The sequence below is a fragment of the Crocuta crocuta genome, unplaced genomic scaffold (assembly GCF_008692635.1).
Source record: "Crocuta crocuta isolate KB4526 unplaced genomic scaffold, BGI_CrCroc_1.0 scaffold339, whole genome shotgun sequence".
NCBI lineage: Eukaryota > Metazoa > Chordata > Mammalia > Carnivora > Hyaenidae > Crocuta > Crocuta crocuta.
Window position 1 is genome coordinate 3,238,587 of NW_027530357.1, and position 24,324 is coordinate 3,262,910.

General features: G+C 43.3%; 1 protein-coding gene across 1 annotated transcript in view; it reads right to left on the bottom strand.

The window, feature by feature from the left end:
- SRRM4 (serine/arginine repetitive matrix 4) overlaps positions 1–22,912 on the bottom strand; it is a 264,517-nt gene extending 241,605 nt beyond the window's left edge. The window contains 1 exon segment of the mRNA XM_077765934.1: positions 22,796–22,912. Coding sequence (XP_077622060.1) covers positions 22,796–22,912 — 117 coding nt within the window.
- Positions 22,913–24,324: the final 1,412 nt, after the last annotated feature.

Here is a 24,324-nt window from a genome sequence, read left to right on the forward strand (position 1 = left end):
CGTGTCTGAATTTGGTGAAATTTGGCATCAGAGATGGGGGGAAGGGAGGAAAGAGGAGGAGGAAGGGGAGAAGGGAGAGAGGGAGGGAGGGTAATAGAGAGACACAGAGAGAGAATGACCATCACTGATAGAGTTTGCTAAAGTTCTGCTCTGTACACTAATCATTTAAATAAAAATGTGGCTGATTCGGGGACTGTGGTGGAGGAGAGAAAGCAAATGCCAGATAACTATAGGGTCATAGATTCAGCCCTGAAACACAGAGCTCTGCTAAGTGCTAAAAACTGTGCTGGACATTGGGATAGAATAAGAATTGGTCTTAGAAACTCATCATGCAAAGGGAGGAGGCAAGACAGACTGAAATCAGTCCAGCTTGTGGGGGTGAAAGTTTGAGGCCATATAAGAAAAAAGGAAATTAGTGTCTTGTTTCTCCTCTGAGCCATTACTTCTATTCCAGCCCAATTCAACAGGAGTCAGGAACCATCTGGAATGAAAGAACTGCTTCCTTCTTCCTGCTTAAGTGGCTAAATTCAAGCACATGTCAGTGCATCTAGAGCTTTCTGCTAGGAGGCAACAAGACTGCCAGTCCACAGGAACAATTAGGCCTCTCTTATTAAGAGGATGTGGTAGCTCAAGCCCTCTTCATGTTAAAGATGCTCTGCATCTAATTTGGAAGCTAAAGTGTTCATTTGTGATTATCATCAGTTAAAACAACAGCAGCAGCAACAGTGAGGATGATGATCATGAAATTTATTAAGGACTTCAAGTGTCACATACTTAACTTGTATTATTTCATTTTCTCACATAACAAATAGATCATGTTTTAAAATATTAATAACACACCCATTGTACTAATGAGAAAACTGAGGAAGGGAGAAGGGAAGCTATTTAATCAAGATCACACAGCTGGCTGGTGGCAAAGTTTGTTAGAACCAGGTTATTCTGACTCAAGCAGTGTCTAAGAAGTACCACATGAGGGGCGCCTGGTGGCTCAGTCGGTTAAGCGTCCGACTTCGGCTCAGGTCATGATCTCATGGTTTGTGGGTTCGAGCCCTGCATTGGGCTCTATGCTGACAGCTTAGAGCCGGAAGGCTGTCTTCAGATTCTGCATCCCCCTCCCTCTCTGTGTCTCCCCGGCTCCTGCTATCTCCCTCTCTCTCTCTCAAAAATATATAAAACATTAAAAAAATAAAAAAAAAAAGAAGTACCACATGAATACAGCCATGGTACAAGTCCATCCTCCAGGAGGGAACCTTAGCCATTGACTTGTTCTGCTCACTCCAGAACCCCTAGTTTGTGAATGAGGGGATCTCCAGGCCGAAGGGGTGGTGCAACAGGGCAGAACTGGAGTGCTGTTGAGTTGCTTTGGTGACTTATCCATCTAACAATGTGGGGCAGAGGGGGATGGCCAAGCATCTTGAGATCCTAGAAACAGGTGATTGCATTCCTGGTGTGACTGTGATTTATATTAGTAATCTCCACCCTCTCCTTCAGATTAGCTAAAGTCTTTTTTTTTTTAAATATTTTTATTTATTTCTAGGAGAGAGAGAGACAGCGTGAGCAGGGGAGGGTCAGAGAGAGAGGGAGACACAGACTGAAACAGGCTCCAGGCTCTGAGCTGGCAGTCAGCACAGAGCCCGACGCGGGGCTCGAACCCACGAACCGCGACATCATGACCTAAGCGAAAGTCGGACACTTAACCGACTAAGCCACCCAGGTGCCCCATCAGATTAGCTAAAGTCTTGTATGTTGAAATTGCAGGGTGAAAGGGAAGTTCTTGGGTCCTGTCAAGTCCCTGGAGAAGGGACTGGATTAAGTGTAACAATTAAGACCAGAATCAGAAGGGATAAGAGAGGCGGAAGATTCAATAAAGACAATATAGTAATTAACTGTAGCAGGGAGGGAGGTACATATAGGAAGCTCCTGTAGTGTGGCAATGTTTTATTTCTTGCCCCGAGTGGCAATTATTTCCTTCATCCCTGTGTCAAAGTGATGGGGCTTCCACTGTCACTCATCAAATCACCTTCTCCACGTGCTTTAGAGTCAGGCACACTATGAACTATGGCTCATTCTTACACTTCTGGAGATCAGTCAGTGAGGTAGGCCTTCGAAAGGTAAATAGGACTGAATAAAAAGATCACGAGAATAAACAGACTTAGGAAGATTGGGGGGGGAAAGGGATAGAGTCATATAAGGATTTTAAGAGTGGTTCTGATGAAAGAAAGGAAAGAAAGAAAGGAGGGAAGGAAGGAAGGATCATTTGTTAAGTACTCACAAGATGCCAGCCTCACTCAGTGTTTAATCATTTACCTATATTACCTCAGTAAAATCTCACTAAGAACCCATTAAGTAGGTAAAATTACTAGCTCATTTTACAGATGAAGAAATTGAGGCTTAGAGAAGTAAAGTGACATTCTCATTATACACAAACACTAAAGTTGTATTTGAAGTACCTAATGCATCTGTTTCCAACAGTCCATGCTCTTATCATTACAAGATACTGCTTCTCAACCCAGAACAATTAATTGGGAAGTGAATATTTAGATTGTGGGCAAACTTTTAGAAACAGAATAAAGAGAGAGGAGAAAAAGAGAAGATAAATCATCAGAATGCATTGTGTAAGTGAAATATGGAGCAAATATCAAACATGAACCTGTGCTTCCTACAGTGTGTGAGTATATGCATCACCAAGTTCAAAGAAGTTTTGAGAAACACTGCTTTAAGGTCTCAGTGTCCTAATTCATTCCTTTCAATAGAAACAAAATTCCAAGCAGGTAACAAGTTGCTGCCTGGGGTGCTGTCCAAGGTAATAGAAACACAACTATTAACACAGGCACCTTCCCCAAGGAATCCAAGTCCACAGAGGAGCAGACCCAAACAATGCCTTCTGCAAAGAACACTGGAGGGAGGAAGGCTGGAGGCTGAAGGCAAAGCACATGGAGGAGAAGCCTCAGGGAATGCTTTGCAGAGAAGGGTCCCCACGAGCTGAGTCCTGAAGTTGTAAAAGCACACAGGTAATGAGGTTCCTGATAGAAAAAAAAAATTGCTTTACCATCCATATGACAAAGGGCAATACTGAGATGGACAAGGAATCTATCCCCATGCTTGTTTCATGATAATATTGGGTATTTATTGAGCACTTACCATATGCTAACATAACTGACCTCACTTTACAATCCCAATACACATAACAAGGCAGGTCCAGGCTTATCACCTTCAATTTATAGAAAAAGAAACTGGGCTTAGAGAGTGATTTGCTCAAGCAGATAAAGGCGGGCCAGGATTAATACCTAAGCAGGTAACTTCAGTGTGCATGCTCTTAGTCACTACTGTATTCTCCCTCTCTAACCAAATCATTGAAGAATTTGGAGAGAGGGAAGGAAAAGCAAGAGTGAGGAATGGGATAGAGGTCAGGTGATCTTGAGATCATCACTTTGTAGACATAATCTCAACAAGTTTGCAAGGTAGGTATGTTATCATTCCATTTTATGATTAAGGACAGTAAGACTCAGAGAGATATGGTGATGTCCTTCTCAACAACCACATCCATGTAAACTCCAGCTCTGGGTCCCCATTGCCCAGGTTCCTGCCCTCCTGCTCCAGAAGCTAGAAAGTCCCTTCCCTCCCAGGCTATTGTGGGGAAGTCTTTGCTGCTGGCCTATCTGATGAGGTATCATGTCTCTGCCTGGGAAATGGGGAAGCCATTCACCAATAGCCCCGAACCCCAGAGGAGGCGAGTCCACTAAGTAGATGAGACTGTTCTGGTATCTGCCCAGGCTCCAGCAGACAGCTGGGGATGGGACAGCAATCACTCTGTTTTAGAGCCTCTGAGTGTGGTGCCCAAGTAAGGTGACATTTCTGAGAAATGGCAATAGGGCCTGGGTCTGGGAAGGGAGACCAAGGAAGGGCAGCAGGAGGGAAGGAAATCTGGGTTATAGCTGACGATTTGATCCTTTCCCCATCAAGGCAAAAAACCTGAGATGAGAATCACTGAGCTGGCTTTAAGTCCTAGGAAGGATTAGCATGAAGAGTTAGCTTTGTAAAGTGGGAAAAGCCCGGAGTTTAGCATGGAAGACAAGGTTTAAACTCTTTTTCCCCTTTTAGCAGCCACATATACCCTCCTCTGTAAAATGGGTATAAAATTGGCCACATCTAACATGGATGTATCACTCAATATGTGGCAGGCCTTGGTCTAAAGTGCCACTTTTCATAATTAACTAGTTTAATCCTTGAGACGGTCTCAGGAGATAGACGTGTCCACAATTATTCCCATTTTACAGATGAGAAGGCTCAGACGAGCATAAACTCAGGTTATAAGTACAAGGAATGACTTGAACCCCAAATTATGCTCTTAGCTACTATTTTATGCTGCCACTAGGAGAAACGAAATCATTGGAACTGCTGCTGTTTGCTAAGTACATATTATACCCATGTGCTCTCATTTATTCTTTCTGGTATTGGTCTCATCAGCCTCATCACACAGGTGGGGCAGCACTAGGCCCTGGAGATCTGCAGTCAGGTGCACATGGTCCCATAGAGGCCAGGATTGCATCCCAGGTCAGTCTGACTTCCAAGCCCACGTATATAGCCACCACACTCATGGCTCACCTGTCTGGATAATCAGAAGCATCACCTGGGAGAGTGCTAAACATTCAGATTTCTAAATTCCATTCTTAGAGCTGGTTTTGAGTAGGTCCCAGGAATGTATATGTTTGAAATACAGCCAAGGTGATTCTGATTATCAGTCATTCACCAAAAGTGACTTGTTAGAATTACATGACATAGGGGCGCCTGGGTGGCTTAGTCGGTTAAGCGTCTGACTTTCGCTTGGTTCATGATCTCCCGGTCCGTGGGTTCGAGCCCCGCATTGGGCTCTGTGCTGACTGCCAGCTCAGAGCCTGGAGCCTGTTTCAGTCTGTGACTCCCTCTCTCTCTGGCCCTCCCCTGCTCTCTCTCTCTCTCTCTCTCTCCTAGAAATAAATAAAAATATATTAAAAAATTAAAAAAAAAAAGAATTACATGACATAATGAAGGAAAGCATTAGTAAACTGCAAAATGCTGTAAAATGCTATAAAGTATGATTTTAATAGTAACCCACTTCATTATTATTAACAATAACAAACTGTTGTCAATGTTGAAGCATCCGTGAATGCGTGCTAGGTTCTAAAGAGCCTAATAAGAGTCTAATAAGACACAGTGACTGACCTCAGGAAGCTGGCACTTCAGTAAATGAGATAAAGGGTGGGTTTGGTTTGGTTTGGTTTCAGAAGTGAGTTACAAAAAGGACATGTCAAAACAATTCATGCTACAATCAGTGTATAAAGCTAGAGGACTTTCAATTAACCATGTACAGAACTGAAGGATGCTAACATATCTGAATTCCTTAAATCCACTCTGTCAGAAAGTGGGCAAAATGGTTGAGAATATTCTAACCAGCATAGAGGAGGGGCTATACTGGAGTATGAACTTAGCATCTGGGCACAGAGGCAGAGGATTCTCAGAAATGTGGGGGAAGTAGCAAAGGAACATTTACGGATCTACAAGTTGTCTGACAGTGTGTGAAAACTACCCAACTGTCATCAAGATAGAAAAGAAAAACAAACACTACAAGCAGTTAATATTAACTCAAATTGAACTGTGTCTCCTTGGCCAGTGTTCTGCTTGTATTGATGGAAACCACAAATCTGCATTCTTAGGAACATACATTTCTCTCTCTCCTTCCATATTCAATTTATAATACATTTGGCCATGTCTGCTGTGATTCACTGAAAACCAAATTACAACAAAAGACTCTGGGCACCTTGTCCATTGACAATCCTGGCAAATCATTTCCAAATTTTCTAGTGGTTTTCCCAGGATGCAACCACACATCTTGAACCTAAAGACCAAAGGAAGGTTAGGGGAACCTGTATTTTTTAAAAATGATTATTTATTTTTGAGATAGAGCAGGAGTAGGGGAGAGGCCAGGAGGGGAGAACAGAAGATCCGAAGTGGGCTCTGTGCTGACAACAGACAGGCCAATGTGGGGCTCAAACTCATGAACTGTGAGATCATGACCTGAGCCAAAGTTGGATGCTTAACTGACTGAGCCACCCAAGTGCCCTTGGAAACCTGTATTTGTTTTTAACATAATTTACTGTCAAATTGGTTTCCATACAACAACCAGTGCTAATCCCAACAAGTGCCCTCCTCAATGCCCATCACCCACTTTCCCCCTTCCTCACTCCCCTATCCTGTATTTTTAATATGATTCCCCAGTTGACTTTTACATGTACCCAGGTTTAAGGGACACAGGGAACCTCAGAAAACTAACTCATTCATCCAGCAATTATTACTGAGCACTTACTATGCACCAGGGTCAAAGTAAGCCTTAGAGACACATGAGGAACAAAATCAGACAGGGTCCCCATCTCCATGGAGTCTAGAATCAAATGGCATCAATGCAAGTTGCAAACAGTCCAAGATACATACAGGTCAATTACATGTGTTTTGTAAAAAAGAATGGAGAACTGTGATAGTCAGCCTAATTTAGATTGGGGCTAGCTGGCCATTTTAATGGGAACCGAAAAGATTAAGTGTAAATCAGGAAGAAAGGGAGGGAGGGGTGAAAATTCAGGTGAGAACTGCAAGTGTGAAGACCCTAAGGCGGGAAGCAGGGAGGTCCTGAACAAAGGCCAGTGGAGATGCAGCATTTGATCCAGGTAGAGTATCATGAAGTCAGGCTGGGATGGAGACAAGGGGCAGGATAGCATGTGTTAGGAGCTGAGATTCTATCTCAAAAGGCAGAAAGAAGCTGCCTGAGCAGCAAGTGACATGCTCTGAATTTACAACCTTTTGAAAACATCACGGGGCTTCCCCCAGCCTTGCATTATGTGAATTGCGTAATGCCCATGAATAAGACTCCATGCTGCAAAAATAAAGAGTGGATTCCCTTCTAGAATCACTGGAGGAAAATTAGCCAGGAACTGGGCTCTCTAGTCTCTAGCCTCCTCCCCGTCACCTCTCCCAGACAGAGGGTGAACACAAGTCTCTTTAAAACTGAGTGTGGGGTCACAGGACAGGAAGAAAAAAAAAACCTATCAACATGTGTGCTGCTTCCCTCCTACCACCTATTCAATTCCACACCCGCTGAAAATCAATCTCTCCGCTGTATTCTCCAGAGAGCAAATTTATCAAGAGCCTACTGCACAATAAACTCTGAAGAAGAGTCTGTGGAGACCCCTCGGGGAATGGCCATGCTGGGCTAGAGAAGGCCAGGCTGCCCCAGGAATGTGGGGGGATGAGTATTTAGGATGCTGCAGTGACGTCCCATTGTGTCTGCCCAGCACCCAGACCTTAGGTTGGGTAAGGCTGATTCCACATGTAGCTCTAAGACTGAGGATGGCTGAAGGCTGGCCAACCACGTGTTCACATTACCCTGGTTCTATTGATTGACTGAATGATGGAGCTATGGCTCATTCAGAACCAAAGGGGCTCTATTTTTTGACTTCTAAGGAAACACTGGCAAAAGAGATACACTCTTGTTTTTAATGGATTTTCTGAAAGGATGGGATGTGAGCCTGTTGGTGATCTTCTGGTCAAAGAGGGAAGCTCTAGAGGATGTCTTCTGAATCTGTGGATCTGCTGGAACAACCGATGTTTCAGTTATATGGATAAATATCTTTTTTTTTTTTGCCTAATTCTCTTTGAATTGTGTCTCTGTGTTCTGGCACTCAAAGTCCCAACTCTTGCAGGTGCATTCTCCCTGTGACCTCCAGTTCCCACTACACACGCTCAGCAAGTGTTAGAAGTGAGTAAGACGGAGGCGGATCCTGCCAAGGAATGTTTATGTTGGCTGTCCCACTTTAGACGTGAGTAACAGGAGAGTCAGCATTTCCATGAATGGGAAAAGGAATAAGAGAACAGCATGATGTAATTGGCACAGACATGAGTTGAGCAAAACTCCTGGAAAGACTTGTCCAGCTACAGGATTCTGTTTAAAGACAGTATCCTTCCTGCCAATAGCCTTCCCATGATCATTCTCTTCATTGGAGCAGACATCTGTTTCTCAGCTTAACTGTCTGCTCTGGATCCCAGCTAATCTCTCCCCCACCTCCCTCCCCACCATGAGAGAGAGAGAGAGAGAGAGAGAGAGAGAGAGAAGGGGAGGGGCAAAGAGTAGAGGGAAGGAGGATGGGAGGAAAGGAAGAGCGAAGGGAGGGAAGGAGGGAGGGAGGAAGGAAGAGAGAGAAAGGGAGAGAGAGCGGGAGGGAGAGGGAAAAATGTCTCCTAAACCAGTTCTCAACCCTGACTATAAGCTATGAAATTTCTGAGAAATAGTGATGCCCAAATTCTACTTCCAGAAATTCCAATTTAATTCAACATGGGTGGGAGGAATCATTGGTATTTTTTGAGAACGACTGAGAAGTACTGGTATCTTCCTAATAAAAGTGTGGTCCTTGGACCTGCAGCATCAGCATTACTTGGGGAGCTTGCTAGAAATACACGATTTCAGGCCCACTCCAGACCTGCTGAATTTGAATGTGCATTTTCACATGATCCCTAGATGATTTGTGTACACATTCATTTTCAAGAAGTACTAAGATCCAGGGACTCCCCTGAAGCCAGCTTCTGTTCTGGGAAGCATAGCTCTGTGCCCTATGGCACTCTCTGTTATGGAGAAGCGGTCTGTCTTGGGGAAGGCGTGTGGCTCCAGAAACAGAGAAGAGAGGATCACCTGTGTGGCCCGTGTCAAGCACAAACTGACTTTGGCCAGGGAGACACAAGGAGCCAGTGTCTCCACTGCCTCTCTATCATCCCTGCTTTCCCAACATACCTCGCTGTGCTGTGTAATGGGCACTTAAATCACCCACAAACAGAGCAGCCCAGGGTTACAACTCCAGAGCAGCATCATATAATTACACCGAGGAAATCATTTTTACGTTTCATTAGTGCTCCTTAATAGAGATGATCTTCTCCCAGGTGTGACCGCCTCAGTGACAGGTTGGACTATCTGTGTCCCCCTTCTCCCAGCCAACCTTAATGTGCACATGAATCACTCAGGAGATTCTGATTCAGGATATCTGGGATGTGGCCGGGAGTCTGCCTCACTAACCAAGATGCTATTTGATCCTGTGGGTAGTGAGAAGGTCTTAGACCACACACACATGTCTAGGAGGCATTTTTACACCAAGAACTTTCTTTGCCATGATCTCATTTAACCCTAACAATGCTGTGAAGTGGAATTATTTAAAAATCATTTCTACTTGCCATCTGATTTGAACCTCAATCAGCTGAATTCCCAGACCTGGTTGCACATCAGAATCACCTGAGGACCTTGTCAAAACATACTTCCTGGAAGATTTCGATTCTGAGGTGGGCTCAGGAGTATTTTTAAAAGGTCCTCAAGCAATTGTGATGCAACCTGCCTGTGGACTGACTTGCTTTGGGAAATTATGGATTAAGACGTCACTGTCTGTCTAGAGCTGATCGGAGCAATTCTTGTGCTTCCCTCCACAGAGTAACTGCTTCTTATTTTCTTTATGTCCTTAACAGCTAAGCCCAATACCTGCCAAAAAGCAAGGGCTTAAAAAGAGTTATTGACTCACTAAATGAATTGAGAAATGGATGGTGAATGGATAGATGCATGTTTGCATACATGCAGAGAGGAAGGAAGAAACGAGGGAGGGATGAAGCTGGGGGCTCCTAGAGCTTGGCATTTACCCACACACTTGAGTCTCTCTTCTCCCACTCTCCTTCCTGACCTGCCTTCTCTGTATCTCAATTTCCTGTCTTCCTTTCTCTCTTATTCCCCAAGGTCTTAGAACCATTTTCAAAGTTATATGCTTCCCACCTCCACCTTTCTTTAAAGGTAAATTTGGGACCACTTTCTCACTAAGATCCATTCTGCCACCATTAGGATTACAGATCTAGCCTTCAATACAACCATGAATTAAATGAGGGTGGTCCTCAGATTCCCATCAGCCTCCAGTCCCACTGGAAATCAAGCTACTCTTCTCTCAACTCCTCACCAAATAGTCATTTTCTTATCCAGTCCCGTGGCTTTCACACAGCGATGCACTGATGATTCTGAAACTTGTATCTTCCATTTCAGCTCATCCCCCTGACCTCCAGTTTGCATATCCACCTGTGTGGTTAGGCTCTCCACTTGGGACTCTAACAGAAACCTTCAATTTAATAGATCTAAAACCAAACCTCTAACTCTCCTCCACTGTCCCCCTGCTTTCTCCTCACCCCAGTTGTGTTACCACCATTTGCCCAGTTTCCCAGGCATCCCTGAGCACATCCTTCTGTTACTCCCAGAGCCAATTCTACAGGAAGTCCAGAAAGCTCAACCTTCATAATATATCTCAGATCTGACCCCTTATAACAGCTCCTCTGCTGCTACCACAGTCCAAGCCACCATCAACCCTCTCCTGCATAAAGCACCCTCTAAACTGATCTTCTGAATTTTCTTCTTGCCCCTACCATAGTCAGCCTCCATACAGAGGGCAAAGTGAGGCTTTGAAGTATACATCAGCTGACGTCATTCACCTGCTAGAGACCTCGCAAAGCTCACCACCTACCATCCAGACACCCCTGTGCTTCAAGGGTCTACATGATTTGGTCCCCAGCAACCTCTCCAACTGTGTTTCCTCACATTCTCCCTGCTCACAATGCTATCAAGTGTTTCTGTCTGCAACGCTAAGTTCCTTCCTAACTCCCTGCCTTTGAACTTGCTGCTGGTCCACTTTTCACTCAGACATTCACATAGTTCACTCCCTACTTCAGGTCTTTCCTCAAATGTTACTCCTTCAGAGGGTATTTTAAATAGTTTCTCATGATTTCTACTCTCTGTATTGACCCAGCCTTGTCCTTCATACCACTTTCACTGTCTCATTATATTATAGACACACACACACACACACACACGCGCGCGCACACACACACACATACCTACTCACATGTATTTTTTTTATTATCTGTTCCTAAGCTTCATGAAATATTTTCTAACCTGATCTCAGCTGTATCCCTTACGCCACAGTCAGTGCCTAGGATATAGTAGGCACTCAATCTAGTTGTTGAGCAAATAGGTGAATTGTCTGCCCCTACCTTACTTAGTAGTATATCAATCCAGATTATAAGAACCATTCTTTATTCACTATCATGTCATCTTGCTTTTTAACAAATAAGCTCAATAAATGCTTACTACCATAGAACTTGTTAAATAATGATCCATTCATGTCACAGAATTCTACATATTCTTACCCCATTTTTGTTAAAAATCCATAATGCTAATGGAAAAGAAGAAGAATATGCCCCAAATTGAAAATGAGATCATCTTTTCCTTGTGGGATTATGGCTAAAGTTTTATTTCTTCTTTGGCTTTTCTCCATTTTCCAATTTTTTCCACAATGAAAATTTATTACTGTACAATCAAAATCTAACGTAAAAAATTTTAATGTGCTCCTATTTGGAGGTAAAAAACTAACCATCTAAGACGCTGAGAGTCATTATGTGGAGGCCTGAATTCTCACCTCTGCTCCTTGGTTGCCCAGCCAAGTCAAAATCTCTCAGGCTCAATTTATTCTGCTGAAAAATGGGGGCATCAACTGTTGCTCTTGATACAGAAGTATGATGAGACACAAGTGACAATGTCTACATGCAAAGATTTGGAAAACAGTAGTACATTTTGAGGGATTATCACTGGTGGATCCTTTCTAGGGCATTGGTGGGCACTCCCTTCTTGGCAAAGATATTGACATATCCATGCCTCATCCCAAAGGGGTGATTAATGGTGGAAATATTAGGCATTGTAGGGAGACAAAGGGAGAAACCATCTTTTCATCAGGCAGCCCTTTTGGCTCCAGTGGATTACCCTTATTAGCTAAGTGACCAACCACTGCTTATGTGCAAGACCTGAGTTTCATGGCTTTCTTGTGAAATGACCCCTCCAAGGAGGAGGGGTATAGCAGGACCTCAAAGCAGGATATGGGACCAAGGGAAACCCTCTTCCCTTCCCTTTCCTCTTCAAGTCGGATCCAAATTCCCAACTGCACCCCATAACCTGCTCAAACACCCCAACACATGCACACATGCATATAACTAAGCAGCCTTCATTTCAGTTCTGATAATTTTCCCTTTAAAAATAAAAGTGCATCTGACAGTCTGTGATGGTTTGCCCATACTGAGCTGAGTGCTGCAGACCAAGGATGATGGCAGACCAGACACTGGCTCATTACTCTCGCCTAGTGTCTCCTACCACAGGCTCAGGAAAGAAGGCTCATTGGGCAGCCACTGAATGAGACTACCATTAGGTTCCTTCTCCCTACAGGGGCCTCAGTTTCCGCATCTGTAAAATTAGAAGGATAGGCTACAAGAGGGAAGAAGACTGGTATATATCTCATATATATCTTTCTCTGAAACCCAAAAGAAATTAGCCCAGACTTTAATCCCATGTATAACAACAGACTCTGTTTTCTTCTTGGACCAGGAATGTTTGAGGGACTACACGGGGCTTGCGTTTCTCTGTTTCCGGCTTCTTTAATTTGCTGAGTTGGTTCAGTTTATGGATCATCTATTCAGCATTCCATGTGTTCTCTTCTTTCCCCATATTATATCTCATCCTGGACGCTGCCTCTATTACTCTATCTACTCCCCCCCAAATGCTACCAACACAAGTCTTAGTACATGAAACAGATATTTATTGTCAGTTTGGATTGATAAACTGTACATTGGAGTGAAGCAAACTACATAAATTGGAAATGAGGTATCCCCATCTTTGAAATTTTCAGCCACTCTACCATCAGGAAGTCTCCATGTGGTCTTTTCTGGCTTTTTGGGTTCAGCTACCCATCATCATGTGGCTCAGCCTCCTCTCTCCCACAAGCTCCTCACCCCCATCTTGCTCTTTCACAATGCTGAATTCATATAGCTTATGCAGAACAATTTAGTTCTCTTTGTTTTGTTTTGTTACAGCTTACATTCTTTGGGTCCCATCTTCAATACCTAAAAACAGCCTATGAAAATACATTCAAAGACAAAGACAGTTTTCTCTCTATAAGGAGTTCTGATGCCAACGGTGTATAGCCTTTCTGACCCCTACTCACATACCTGGCATAACTTCCTATGCCATGTCTGAAACAGATATCACTAATCAATCTCACCACTATTTGCAACAAATCAGGTCTCTTCCCTACAGAGAACTGTAAGCAGACATTCCCAGTCAATAACAGCTGCCTCCCCCAGTACCATCTTTTTGCAATTTTCAATCTCTGAGTCCCAGATGACCTCAAAGTTTCCTTCCGGCTTGGACTGTCTAGGGTCTGGTAAGAGTAGAATCCACTGAATGAAATCAACTGAGGACATCATTAAGCATTTCCATGGAAATATTCCAAACAATCTGAATAGGACAGAGTCCTGGCTCAACTTCCCCCATCCGCCAGCTCCAACAGTCTGCCACAGATCTGAAAAGAGCCCACACTTGTTCACTCCTTTGGATTAAAACACAAAAGATCACAGATAAGTAAGAATAGTACAATCCTGTCCTCTGCTTCGAATGTTCTCATCTTTTTCCTTGACTTGAGTTCCTCTTAGACAACCTTCTGGGCTTAGCTGAAATGTCACTTTCTCCAAAAGGCATCTCTGAGACTATCTTCTCCCCAAGTTGATCATGTCCTTGACTCCTCATTAGGCATTCTTACAGCACCATATACTTCCTCTCAGTGAATCCTGTCATCATTTTATTGCATAATTGTTACTCAGTGTTTTCTCTTCCTACTAGGTTCCATCCCCAGCACCAAGACATGCCTGCACATAGTAGATGCTCAGTAAATATTTGCTACATGACGATTGATTATTAATATCTACTTTCTGGGTTGAATGTGACACATGGAGATGCACATGATATGTAACATGTTTCCTGACACATAGAAAGTGCCCTGTAAAGGAGAGTAATACAAACATAACTGATAGAGGGCTCTGTGCCCTCTCTCTGTATATAATTTCATTTAATCCTTGCAAAAACATAGGTGGAGCCACTATAATTATTCCCAGTTGACAGATGAGGAAACTCAAGCTCTGAGAAGTGAAGTCACTTGCCCATCACTGCAAAGAGGTAGAACTGAGATGGGCACCTAGGCAGCTTAGCCTCAGAGCCTCTGCCTATGGGCTGTTCAGGAAGGATCAGAGAGGGGCATTAGGCTAGGGGCTTGAAGGCAAGTGAGGCTTCCTACTGAAAGAAAAGGGCAAGTGTAGTGGAGCAGTTAGGGCTTGAGCCTTAGAGCCTGGACAATTTGAGTGTCAGGCCCTCCCTTGCCACTTCCCAGCTGGGTAGCATGCACAAGTGACAACCTCTTTGAACCTCGCTCTTCTCCTCTATAAAATGGGAATAATAATACCTCTGCCTGTAATCACAATATGATGATCCTATAAGTGCAGCACTTGGTACACTGCCTGATACATGATGCAGCATTTATAAAAATAGCCAAAATTATTCTTTCCATCTGATTCTCTCCTGTCCTCACCTCTCCTTTCCCTACCCCTCTCCTCTACTTTTTCCTCCCCTTCTCCCCTCCCTCCTACACTGATATATACCCTTTGATTCTTAGAACATCACCTTTACATGGGTAAAGAAGCTGCATAGATGCTTTACCCACTACCTGATAGTATATGTGTTTTGGAGAGAAATGGGGTTTTTTCCCTAATGCCTAAAAACAAAGAGACATCATTGGGTACAATTAATTGTTCAAACTGCCAGAGATTTGAAAGTAGAGGGAATAAACAGATGTTGCTCTGAGCTCTCTGCTCATTAACTCAGAGAAAAGATTCATTTCCTATGCATGATTAACTCCCCATCGTCAGTGATTTACACAGCAGATGATCAAAAGAGAATTCATTATTCCACAGACTGTCTGGGTACAAGACATCCAGCCTCCTTGGGACTGCTCTGTCCCCTAAATTTGTGGGGTGTCTGTGTCTAAGTGCCTTCACCTAGGAAGATGCTCCTTCTCATTGGCCCAGTTCTCCCAAGGGGTCTCAAAAAAATGATGATCAAAACCAGCGTAGAGTAAGCCCAATGACCTCACTCTGTTCTTTGACTGGAAAGAACCCAGAATCTAGCCACCTTTGGTCTCCATTACATCTTGTCATTGTTTAAAGGAGCACCTGTACTTTGGAATATAAAGCCAAGTATGGCGGGACTCACGTTTTCTGTTGGAAAAGGTCCCAGGACCAAAACAAAGTCAACATCATAGAGTTCAAGACCCACAGAGATCTGTCAAGTATATACTTATTGAGCACTTACGATACTGCAAATCAAGAATATCATACCCTCTTCTCCCTACATTGCATGGGCAATGTCTTCCTGGAAGGCTAAATAAGTGCCTTCGGTGCTGAGTTAGCGATGAAAATCCAAGGGGCTCTACCTTGCCCTTGCTTTCCAGAAAGGATAATTCTACTGCAAGGGTTTTCTTTAACCATCAGAGGTACAGGGCCAAAGGATCAGGAGCCAAAACTATCATAGAGAAAGAGCAGGGTCTCTGCCCTTTATGATGTTCAATCAATTAGCCTTACGTCAGTCACTGTGAGCTAGGCTTTGTTGGGGAGATAGTGCTGAATCAGACACATTCTCTGCCCATGAAAAGCTGAGGCTAGAAGTGGTAATGGGGTAAAGATATGAAGAACCAGAAGAAGTTTTTAAAACCCTTCTCTAGTCCAGGGCTTATTTGTGATGACTTTTTTACAAGGACTTAGAAGAAACAAGAGAAAAATAAAAACCATCCTTGTATGAATTTTTTATAGAATAAAATTTATTTCACTGTGAAAATGCTTCTTTGAAATAATGCCCTTCCTCCCTTCCTCCGTCCTTCTCTTCTTTCCTCCCATTTTTCTCTTTTTGTGTTTAATAAGTTTCTTTTATGAAATAATGGTGTTGATAAAATTTGAAGTCCCCTCCCTTTAAAAAAATATTATTGGTTCATGAAATCTCTGAACCAGGCAATAATGGCTATAAATAAAGGCGATACAGATAAAGCTCAATGGGAGCTCAGCAAGGAGGGCAAGATGCCTTCTCACTTGGGTGAAATCAAGAAAAGCTTCAAAGGAGTTGACATTTGGGCTAAGACTTTAAAGACGATGCGCTTTGTAAACCTAGAGTTTGAGATAGATTCAAAAGGGCATTCCAAGTGGATGACACAGACAGAACAGAGGCACAGGGGTGGGAACAGAATCCCAGAATGAGTCATGCTGTAGAAATAAGCAAAGACCTAGTTTAACCAGAGTACACAGTACATTCCAACCTGTGAGCCACTGCCTCCTAGAGGGCTCTAGAGGTAATGCAAGGTACCTGCCAATTTTCAAGCCCATTTGCCAATGTCTCATTCCTAGCACAACTACTTTTCAAGTCTGTAGATCTATTTATTCAAAAGCATTACTGAATTCAAAGATGCACTTGGGCAACAAATGGTTTCTCAAGCAAAATATTCCAAAATAGCAACTATTATTTTGGGAATCCATGAAAAAAAAATTTTTATGTCAAAAGGGACCCTCATGATTCCCTCTCCTTTCATTCATTTAACAAGTATTTATTGAGAGCCCATTATGTGCTAGGTACTGTGCTAGACACAATTTGCTTTGATAAGAAAGATTTGGGACAGGGAGACAGACCAGTGAGGAGGATGTTGTAACCTGGGTGAGGGATGATGTGGAGAATGGACAAAGATGGTAGCAAGGGAAAGGATGAGCAGTGGCCAGATTGGGGCTTATACTGAAAGTAGAATAAACCAGACATGCTCATAGATTTAACGGTTAGGGATAAAGGAAAGAGGAATAAAAAACTACTCCTAGGATTTCAGCCTGGGCCACTACATAGATGATGATGCCATTACATAAGGAAATAAGAGGTTAGAAACGATTGGACAACAGCATGAGGCTTATTAAGGTAGGTGAGAAGGTCACTGGCAATAATCTTGGAGGCTAGATCAAGAAAGTGTGGGATACTTACATGCCAAAGCAAAAAGTCTGGACATTCATAACTGGAGGCAGCTTGGGATCCCCAAGAATGCCTGGGAGAGATGCTCTTCAATCAACCTTTCTTTCTGAGTATCAACTACGTACAAAGCACCATTCTTGACACCATGGGGGATACAAACATAATTTCTGCCTTGGAGACATCATCATCTCCTCAGTTAAGTCTGAAGATTCACAGATGAAAAGAGCAAGCATCCTATCTTTGAACAGCAGTATAATTAAGATAGGTGCTGGTGTGAAGCTGGGATTCTGGAAATTGTGACGATCTCTAAGGAATCAGTTGGAAATACCTTGGGTTATATCAGGTTGGGTCTTCCTTGGATCTTTGTATCCAGAGGTTTGTCCTCATGCTACATAAAATGATTCTTGACATATTCACTTTATCCAGAATCTCCATTCCACATCCTTCACCCTGCCACCTGAAATAGGGACCATTGGGAGCACCCAACCCTGATGCTCTTTACTAGCCCAATGCATCATCCATTCCCAGATGCTGAGAGTATTGGCTGCCATGCTCATAGCTGCCCTAGGGGAGATCTTCTCTCAGACGGGAGCCACCTCACCCAGGAAGCCCACTTTGGGTACATTCCCTCCCCCAGGTCATCCTATATCCAATGACTACCTGACACAGTGGTCAAAAAAAGGCTCACCCCCTTTCTTTGTGATGGGATCAGTTCTGCAGCATAGTTCATACCTGAGAGCTTCATGCGGTATCAGACTGTAGCTAGTCTCCAAATAGAACCTAATCCTCCTCCTGTCCTTTGCTTACGTCCCTACTCCCTTGCTTCTGAGAGCTCAGTAAATCGCATGCATGAGAGCCCCTGTGTCATATTCTGCTTCTAGAAAACCCATCCTAAGATATCAACCCTACACTTCACTCCCTAGCACAATCATTAATAATAACTAACTTTTTGAGCTCCTACTATATGTCAGACAACATGAGAAGCCCTTTCTGTACCTTGCCTTGTAGGATTTCAAAGGTTCAGAGCCATTACTCCCATTGAACAGATGAGAAAATTGAAGCCCTGAGACATTATTATATGTGGCATCCTAAACACATTTCCTCTGGCCTCATAGAAGGAACAGAGATCTTCCAGGGGACTGCACCCCTCATTCTACAAAATGATCTTTTCCTCCATTTTAAATGTTCCTCTGAACTCCTTCTTCTCTCTCCCCCTACTTTCGCACCTCTCAGATCCACCCTCTCTGAAAACCGGTGGTCAATTACATGGGTTTCATTGCTCAAGATCTCCTAGGGCAGAAAATTCAATTTATTTCCATCTGTGTTAGTTTTCTCTCAGAATGCCTTTTTTAAATTGGCAATAAGCACTTGAGCCCTCCCAAGGATTGTTCACTCAACAACATGTTCCTAGCATTTCTAATAGGTATGTGTGCTGAGAAGAGAAAGGATGTCCCACCACCTTTTCTTCCAAGTGCTCAAAATAACTGATGAGATCTGGGTCTGCTGTAGAATCGCAGAAGCTTCTCTCTTCCAAAGAACCAAGCCTCAGTGTCAGCAGAGTCAAAGGGTAAGTGTTCTGAAACTCCAAACCCTTCCCCGAAGGAAGAGGCATTAGAGACTGAGCATGACTTACAGTGGCCACTGCTTTAAAAAAAAAAAAAAAAAAAAAAAAAAAAAAAGAACATATCTACTTATTCAGCATAAGTTGTTCCTTCTGCCTGGAATGGTTCCTCTATTTCTCCAACTACCAAACTCTTATTCATGCTTCAAACCCCAGTTTAAAAGTCACTAACTCTTTAAGATTTGCATAAACTTCCCCAGCCCTCCATAGAGTAACAGCTTTCTGTGGACATACAGAGCACAGTCCACTCTCAGGATACAGTTAAGAGCTCCTTCCTGTGTGAGATAACCCAGGGTCAAATTCTCACTGCATCACTCACTGGCTGTGTGACCTCATGCAAGTCATTCAACTTCTTCAAGCCCCCGCTTCCTCATCTGTAAAATGCTCACACACACACACACTATGCACTGTGCCTGGAATGCAGTGGATGCTCAAGAAAATGGTGGCAAGTTTCTTCATTACCATCATTATTACCACTCCCTCCTCTGAATTTCTATAACCACTATGTTCCTATTGTCCATTCCATTAATTTGCTACTTACCCTATGGCCTTGTTTTGTTAATTAACATTTCATGTGTGCATATCTCCTTTCCTTAACTACATGGCAAGGTCCCTGGGGACAGGAAATGCATCTTATATTGTTATATCCTACACAGCTGCAAGAACAGTGCCAAACACATAATACATGCTCAAATATTTGCTGAATAAATTCTTAAATCTCTGGCTCCCAGTATAGGTGCTTATTTTTCTTGGCAACAGAACAAATAACATTTTTATTTACATTCTTGTTTCCAGGGCTAATTGATGTGGGTCTTATAATCATAAAAACCTCTCTAAACTCTCCCCTAATAATGGCAAAAGTCATCAATTAAACAAACCATTAGATGTATCAACAACCTATTAATCTGCTCTTAGTGAAGGGACACTGGTTGATTTTCAGCTGTCTGGCTGCACAGTGGAATTGGGTTTAACCGGAACATTCTGTTTGGTTTCTAGCTCTTCATCAGCACTACTTACTCTATGAAATGAGGATTAAATGGTAATGTAGCTAATATAAATATGGAGATAGAGAAAGATATGCAGAGAGCATTTAACAGTTCCTGGTACACTGTAAATCTTTAACACATGGTAGCTTTAAAACTCTGGGTAAGGGGAGTGGAGTAGGAGAGTATAAAGAAGAATCAAGCCCTGGCTTTGTCATTTTAGCTCTTTGATCTTTGGTTTTCTCAGAAACAAAGTAGGGATAAAAATATCTGCACTTCCGGGTTGGTTTCAGGATTAAATTAGATTATATGTATGATAGGATAGCTGTCCATAGTGGCACAGGTGATATGGTGAAGAACAGAGAAGAGAGTGCCTGCTCTTATGAAGTTCATGGTCTAGAGGATGATACAAATAGTTTCTACAAGAGAGTGGTAAGTGCTATGACAGAAGGTAGTACAGAGGACAATGGGACACACAGATGGCGAGACACCAGCCGGGGCTTGTGTGGTGGGGTCACTGAAAGCTCGTCCTGCCAAAGAGGTGTGTGCCGACCATTCCCATCACCAACTTCACACCCACCCTTCAAGCATCAGCCATGTGGGCTGCAACTACATCCCAGCTTTGCCACCTGCATCCTTGGTGGGCTCTACAAGATGGATGGGGCCAGAGGAGACAGCAAGGCTGAAGGAGGCTGCGGTAGTTCCCAAGGGCTACTTAGAACCAAGTACCGTGAAAATACCATAGGCAGCTTAACAAGCATAAAAATCATATTGTCTCACACTTCTGGTGGCTGTAAGTCCACCGTCGAGGTGGCAGTAGGACTGGTTCCTTGTGAAGGCTGCGAAGGCAAATCTGCCCCATGCCTCTCTCCTAGCTTCTGGTGGTTTGCTGGCAATTGTTGCCATGCCTCAGCTTGTAGAAGGAACCTCTACCTTCATGTTCTCACGGACTGTGTGACTGTATCTGTGTTCAGATTGCCTCTTTTTATAAGGATGCCCATCATGCTGGATGAAGGGCCCATCCTACTTCAGTATGACCTCATCTTAACTAATTATATCTGCAATGACCCCATTTCCAAGTAAGATCATGGTCTGTGGTTCTGGGGGCTAGGATTTCATCATAGGAATGGGAGGGGGGATTTGACCCATAACAAAGAGACTGTTCCTTCCATCCTTCCAGTCTAGATCCCCATTCCTATTGGTGCCAGTGGTTTCCCCCAAACCTGAGCAGTACTGGTTGCTTCTAGAAAGAGCAGCTAGCTCCTGTTTCTTTCTTTCCTTCTTTCCTTCTTTCTTTCTTTCCCTTCCTTCCTTCCTTCCTTCCTTCCTTCCTTCCTTCCTTCCTTCCTTCCTTCCTTCCTTCCTTCCATCCTTCCTCCTTGCACTCCTGGAAACAGCTTCACTGTGTCCCATCAGAGTCATCAGAATCAGCTGGACAGGGCCACCATGTCAGAGGCAATCTCAGCCCCAAGGGAACCCTCCCCCACACATCTAATTCTAAAGCCCCAACCTCATCCTTCCGTCCCGGCAGCCCTGTTAGGTAGGAGCTTCCTTCTGCCTGTGAGGGGCAGCCTGTGGCATTTTCCTGGTATTTGTACCCTTGTGTGATCCCTTCCCCAGGAGTACAGGACAGACTTACCAGCTCACTTCTATGAGAAAATAGAAGAGGCTGGGGTACCTGGGTGGTTAATTTGGTTAAGTGTCCGACTTTGGCTCAGGTCATGATCTCATGGTTTGTGAGTTTGAGCCCCACATTAGGCTCCATGCTGACAGTGCAGAGCCTGCTTGTGATTCTCTGTCTGTATCCCTCTCTCTCTGCCCCTCTCCTACATTCTCTCTCTCTCTCCCCACCCCAATCTCACAAAATAAATAAATAAACTTAAAAACAAAAGAAAACAGCAGAGGTGATGGAATGTCACTTGAGAGAGTAAATAATAAGACTGTGGCCTCCAACATGGGTGTTCTGTCTTGCTCACCTGATTTGATGAAGCCAGCTACCATGTTGTGAGCTGCCCTACAGAGAGGCCTGTGTGGCAAGGAGCTGAGAGAGGTCTCCAGCCAAAAGACACAGGTAAACTGAAGACATCAGCCCAACACTCCATGAGGAACTGAATCCTGCCAACAACCATGAACACATGTTTCCAGTCATGCCTTTGGGTGAGAACTCAGCCTGGGCTACCACCTTTACTGGTGTCTTGTGAGAAACCTTGAGGCAGGAGATCCAGCTAAGCCATGCCCAGATTCCTGACTCACAGACAATAGGAGACAATGACTAGTTGTTTTCAGTTACTAAGTTGTGGGTTACTCTGCTATGCAGCAGTGGATAACTAATGCACTTTGGTTATACACAGTGTACCCTTTTTACTCTCTGTTTCAGTAAGTCCTTAACTAGCTCCCTATTAAATTCTCTCAGTGAAATTAAAGAATATAATTTATTTTTCCTGATTTGACACCAACTGGCACAAGATGAGATAAAAGATGTGACCTTAAAGACAAGTGGGAGTTCACTGGCAAGGAGGATGAGGAGCTTGTTTCAGGAAGAGGAAACATACATGCAAAGGCCTGGCCACCATTCCATTCATTAAATTTACTTATTAAGCACTTACTACATGTCAGGTTTGGTACCAGGTCCTAAGAACGAAATTATGAATGAGAGACCGAGGTCCTACTCTCATGTTCAGAATCAGGCGGTAATAACACAAACACTAGGACTGGTACATCAGGGCCAGCCCACACTCCGGGCTTCCTCATCAGGAATACACACACATCCTGTTAGGATAGGGGCATTTGCCTCAGTGTTCTTAATCCAGGCACAAGATAAGTAACCACCTTCCAGCTTCAACATCTCATCTATAAAGCAAGGATGACAATCTCTCCCTCTCAGGACTGTAGCATTAATCAAATGAGGTTTGGAGGCTTGAAGCAGCTTTGTAGAGGGGACAGAGGTCTACTACAGTTAAGACACAGTAGTCTTACTCTAACAACTGGTGTTCTCAATTCAGAATGATCCAAATCCTTCATCTGCCCAGTGGCCAGTGGCCCTCTGCTGGCCCAGAGCTGGCTGTAGACAAGACCTTGTTAATAGGATTAAACAAAGAGCCTGTTGCTTCTGGCCCCAGACAGCAGGTTGCTGGTCATTGATAAAAACAGGCTGTAACACAAAGAGCAACCTCCCCGCAGCCACTCGCCCCATAAATCATCAGCCACCAAGGGCTACTGAATTACCTTTAGAAGATGGATGACACTGGAGCTGGAAGGCTGCTTGATAAGGGTTCCCTTTGAATAATTCCATGTAGAAAGCTAGGTTTGAGAAATGGGGTCTTTCTACCAGCTCAGCTCCATCCATGCTGTCTCTGCCAGGTGCTTTCAAGATAAACACGTTTCCTTATAGGCTGCCAGAGCGTCTGTGATGAAGGAATAAAACTTACTGCCAGGCCTCAGGGAAGTACTTACTTCTGCCCAAGGTACAAAAGGTGGTTTTGCCTTAGTATTATTATTCACGTTCATAGGACTAACTCATTAAAAACAGCTATCATTTGTTAAGCATATTCCATGTGCCAGGCAATGTGCAAAGCATTTGATCCAAGAATTCATCAAAGTTGCAGGGTACAAAATCAACGTACAGAAATCGGTTGCATTTTTATACACCAACAATGAAGCAACAGAAAGAGAAATCAAGAAGCTGATCCCATTCACAATTGCACAAAAAACCATAAAATACCTAGGAATAAACCTAACCAAGGATACAAAAGATCTGTATGATGAAAACTACAGAAAACTTATGAAGGAAATTGAAGAAGACACAAATAAATGGAAAAACATCCCATGCTCATGGATAGGAAGAATAAATATAGTTAAAATGGCATTACTACCCAAAGCAATCTACACACTCAATGCAATTCCAATCAAAATTGCACCAGCATACTTCTCAAAGCTAGAGCATTTGAGTTCATCAAATCCTTAACCATATGAGACAGGTCTTATAACTCTCTCCATCTGATTGATGAAAACTTAAAACTCAGAGAGGTGACATGACTTTCTCAAAGTCACACAGCTAGTAAATATTGAAGCTCACACTCAAACCCCTGGTCTTAACAGGAATCAGCAAACCTTTTCTATAAAGGACCAGATAGTAAATTTGGAGGTTTTGTAGACCATACCGTCTCTGTTGTCATTACTCACTCCTGTCCTTGCAGTGAAAAAGCAGTCATGGACAGTACATACACAAATGTACATGGCTGTGTTCCAATAAAACTTTATTTATACAAATAGGCCGAGGGCCTGATTTGGTTGATGGACAAGTTCTACTCTTAACAGTCATATGGAACTAACTCTCTACATTTGAACTTTCCACTTATCTACTTCTGCATAGACAATGTCCTGACTCTTCATGGAGTTATTTAATTTATTCAACTCATTTATAATTCCTTCATTGAGTTCTTGAAGGCTCCAGCTCTAAGGAAAATACTGAGATCCTGCTAGTTTAAGAAGCAAAAATGTATAAAATATTTCAATTATTCTTTGCATTAGTGAGGAAAGGAGCTGCTATGCGCCACCAACAATAAATCTAAGATCTCAGTGCCTTAGAAAAGAGTATCTCAATCTTGCCACCACTGATACTTTGAGGTAGATAATTCTCAGTTATCCTGTGCATTGTAGGATGTCCAGCAGCATCTCTGGTCTCCACCCACTAGATCCCAGTAGCATTCCCCTACTAGTCTCCAGATATTGCCAAATGTACCCTTGGGGACAAA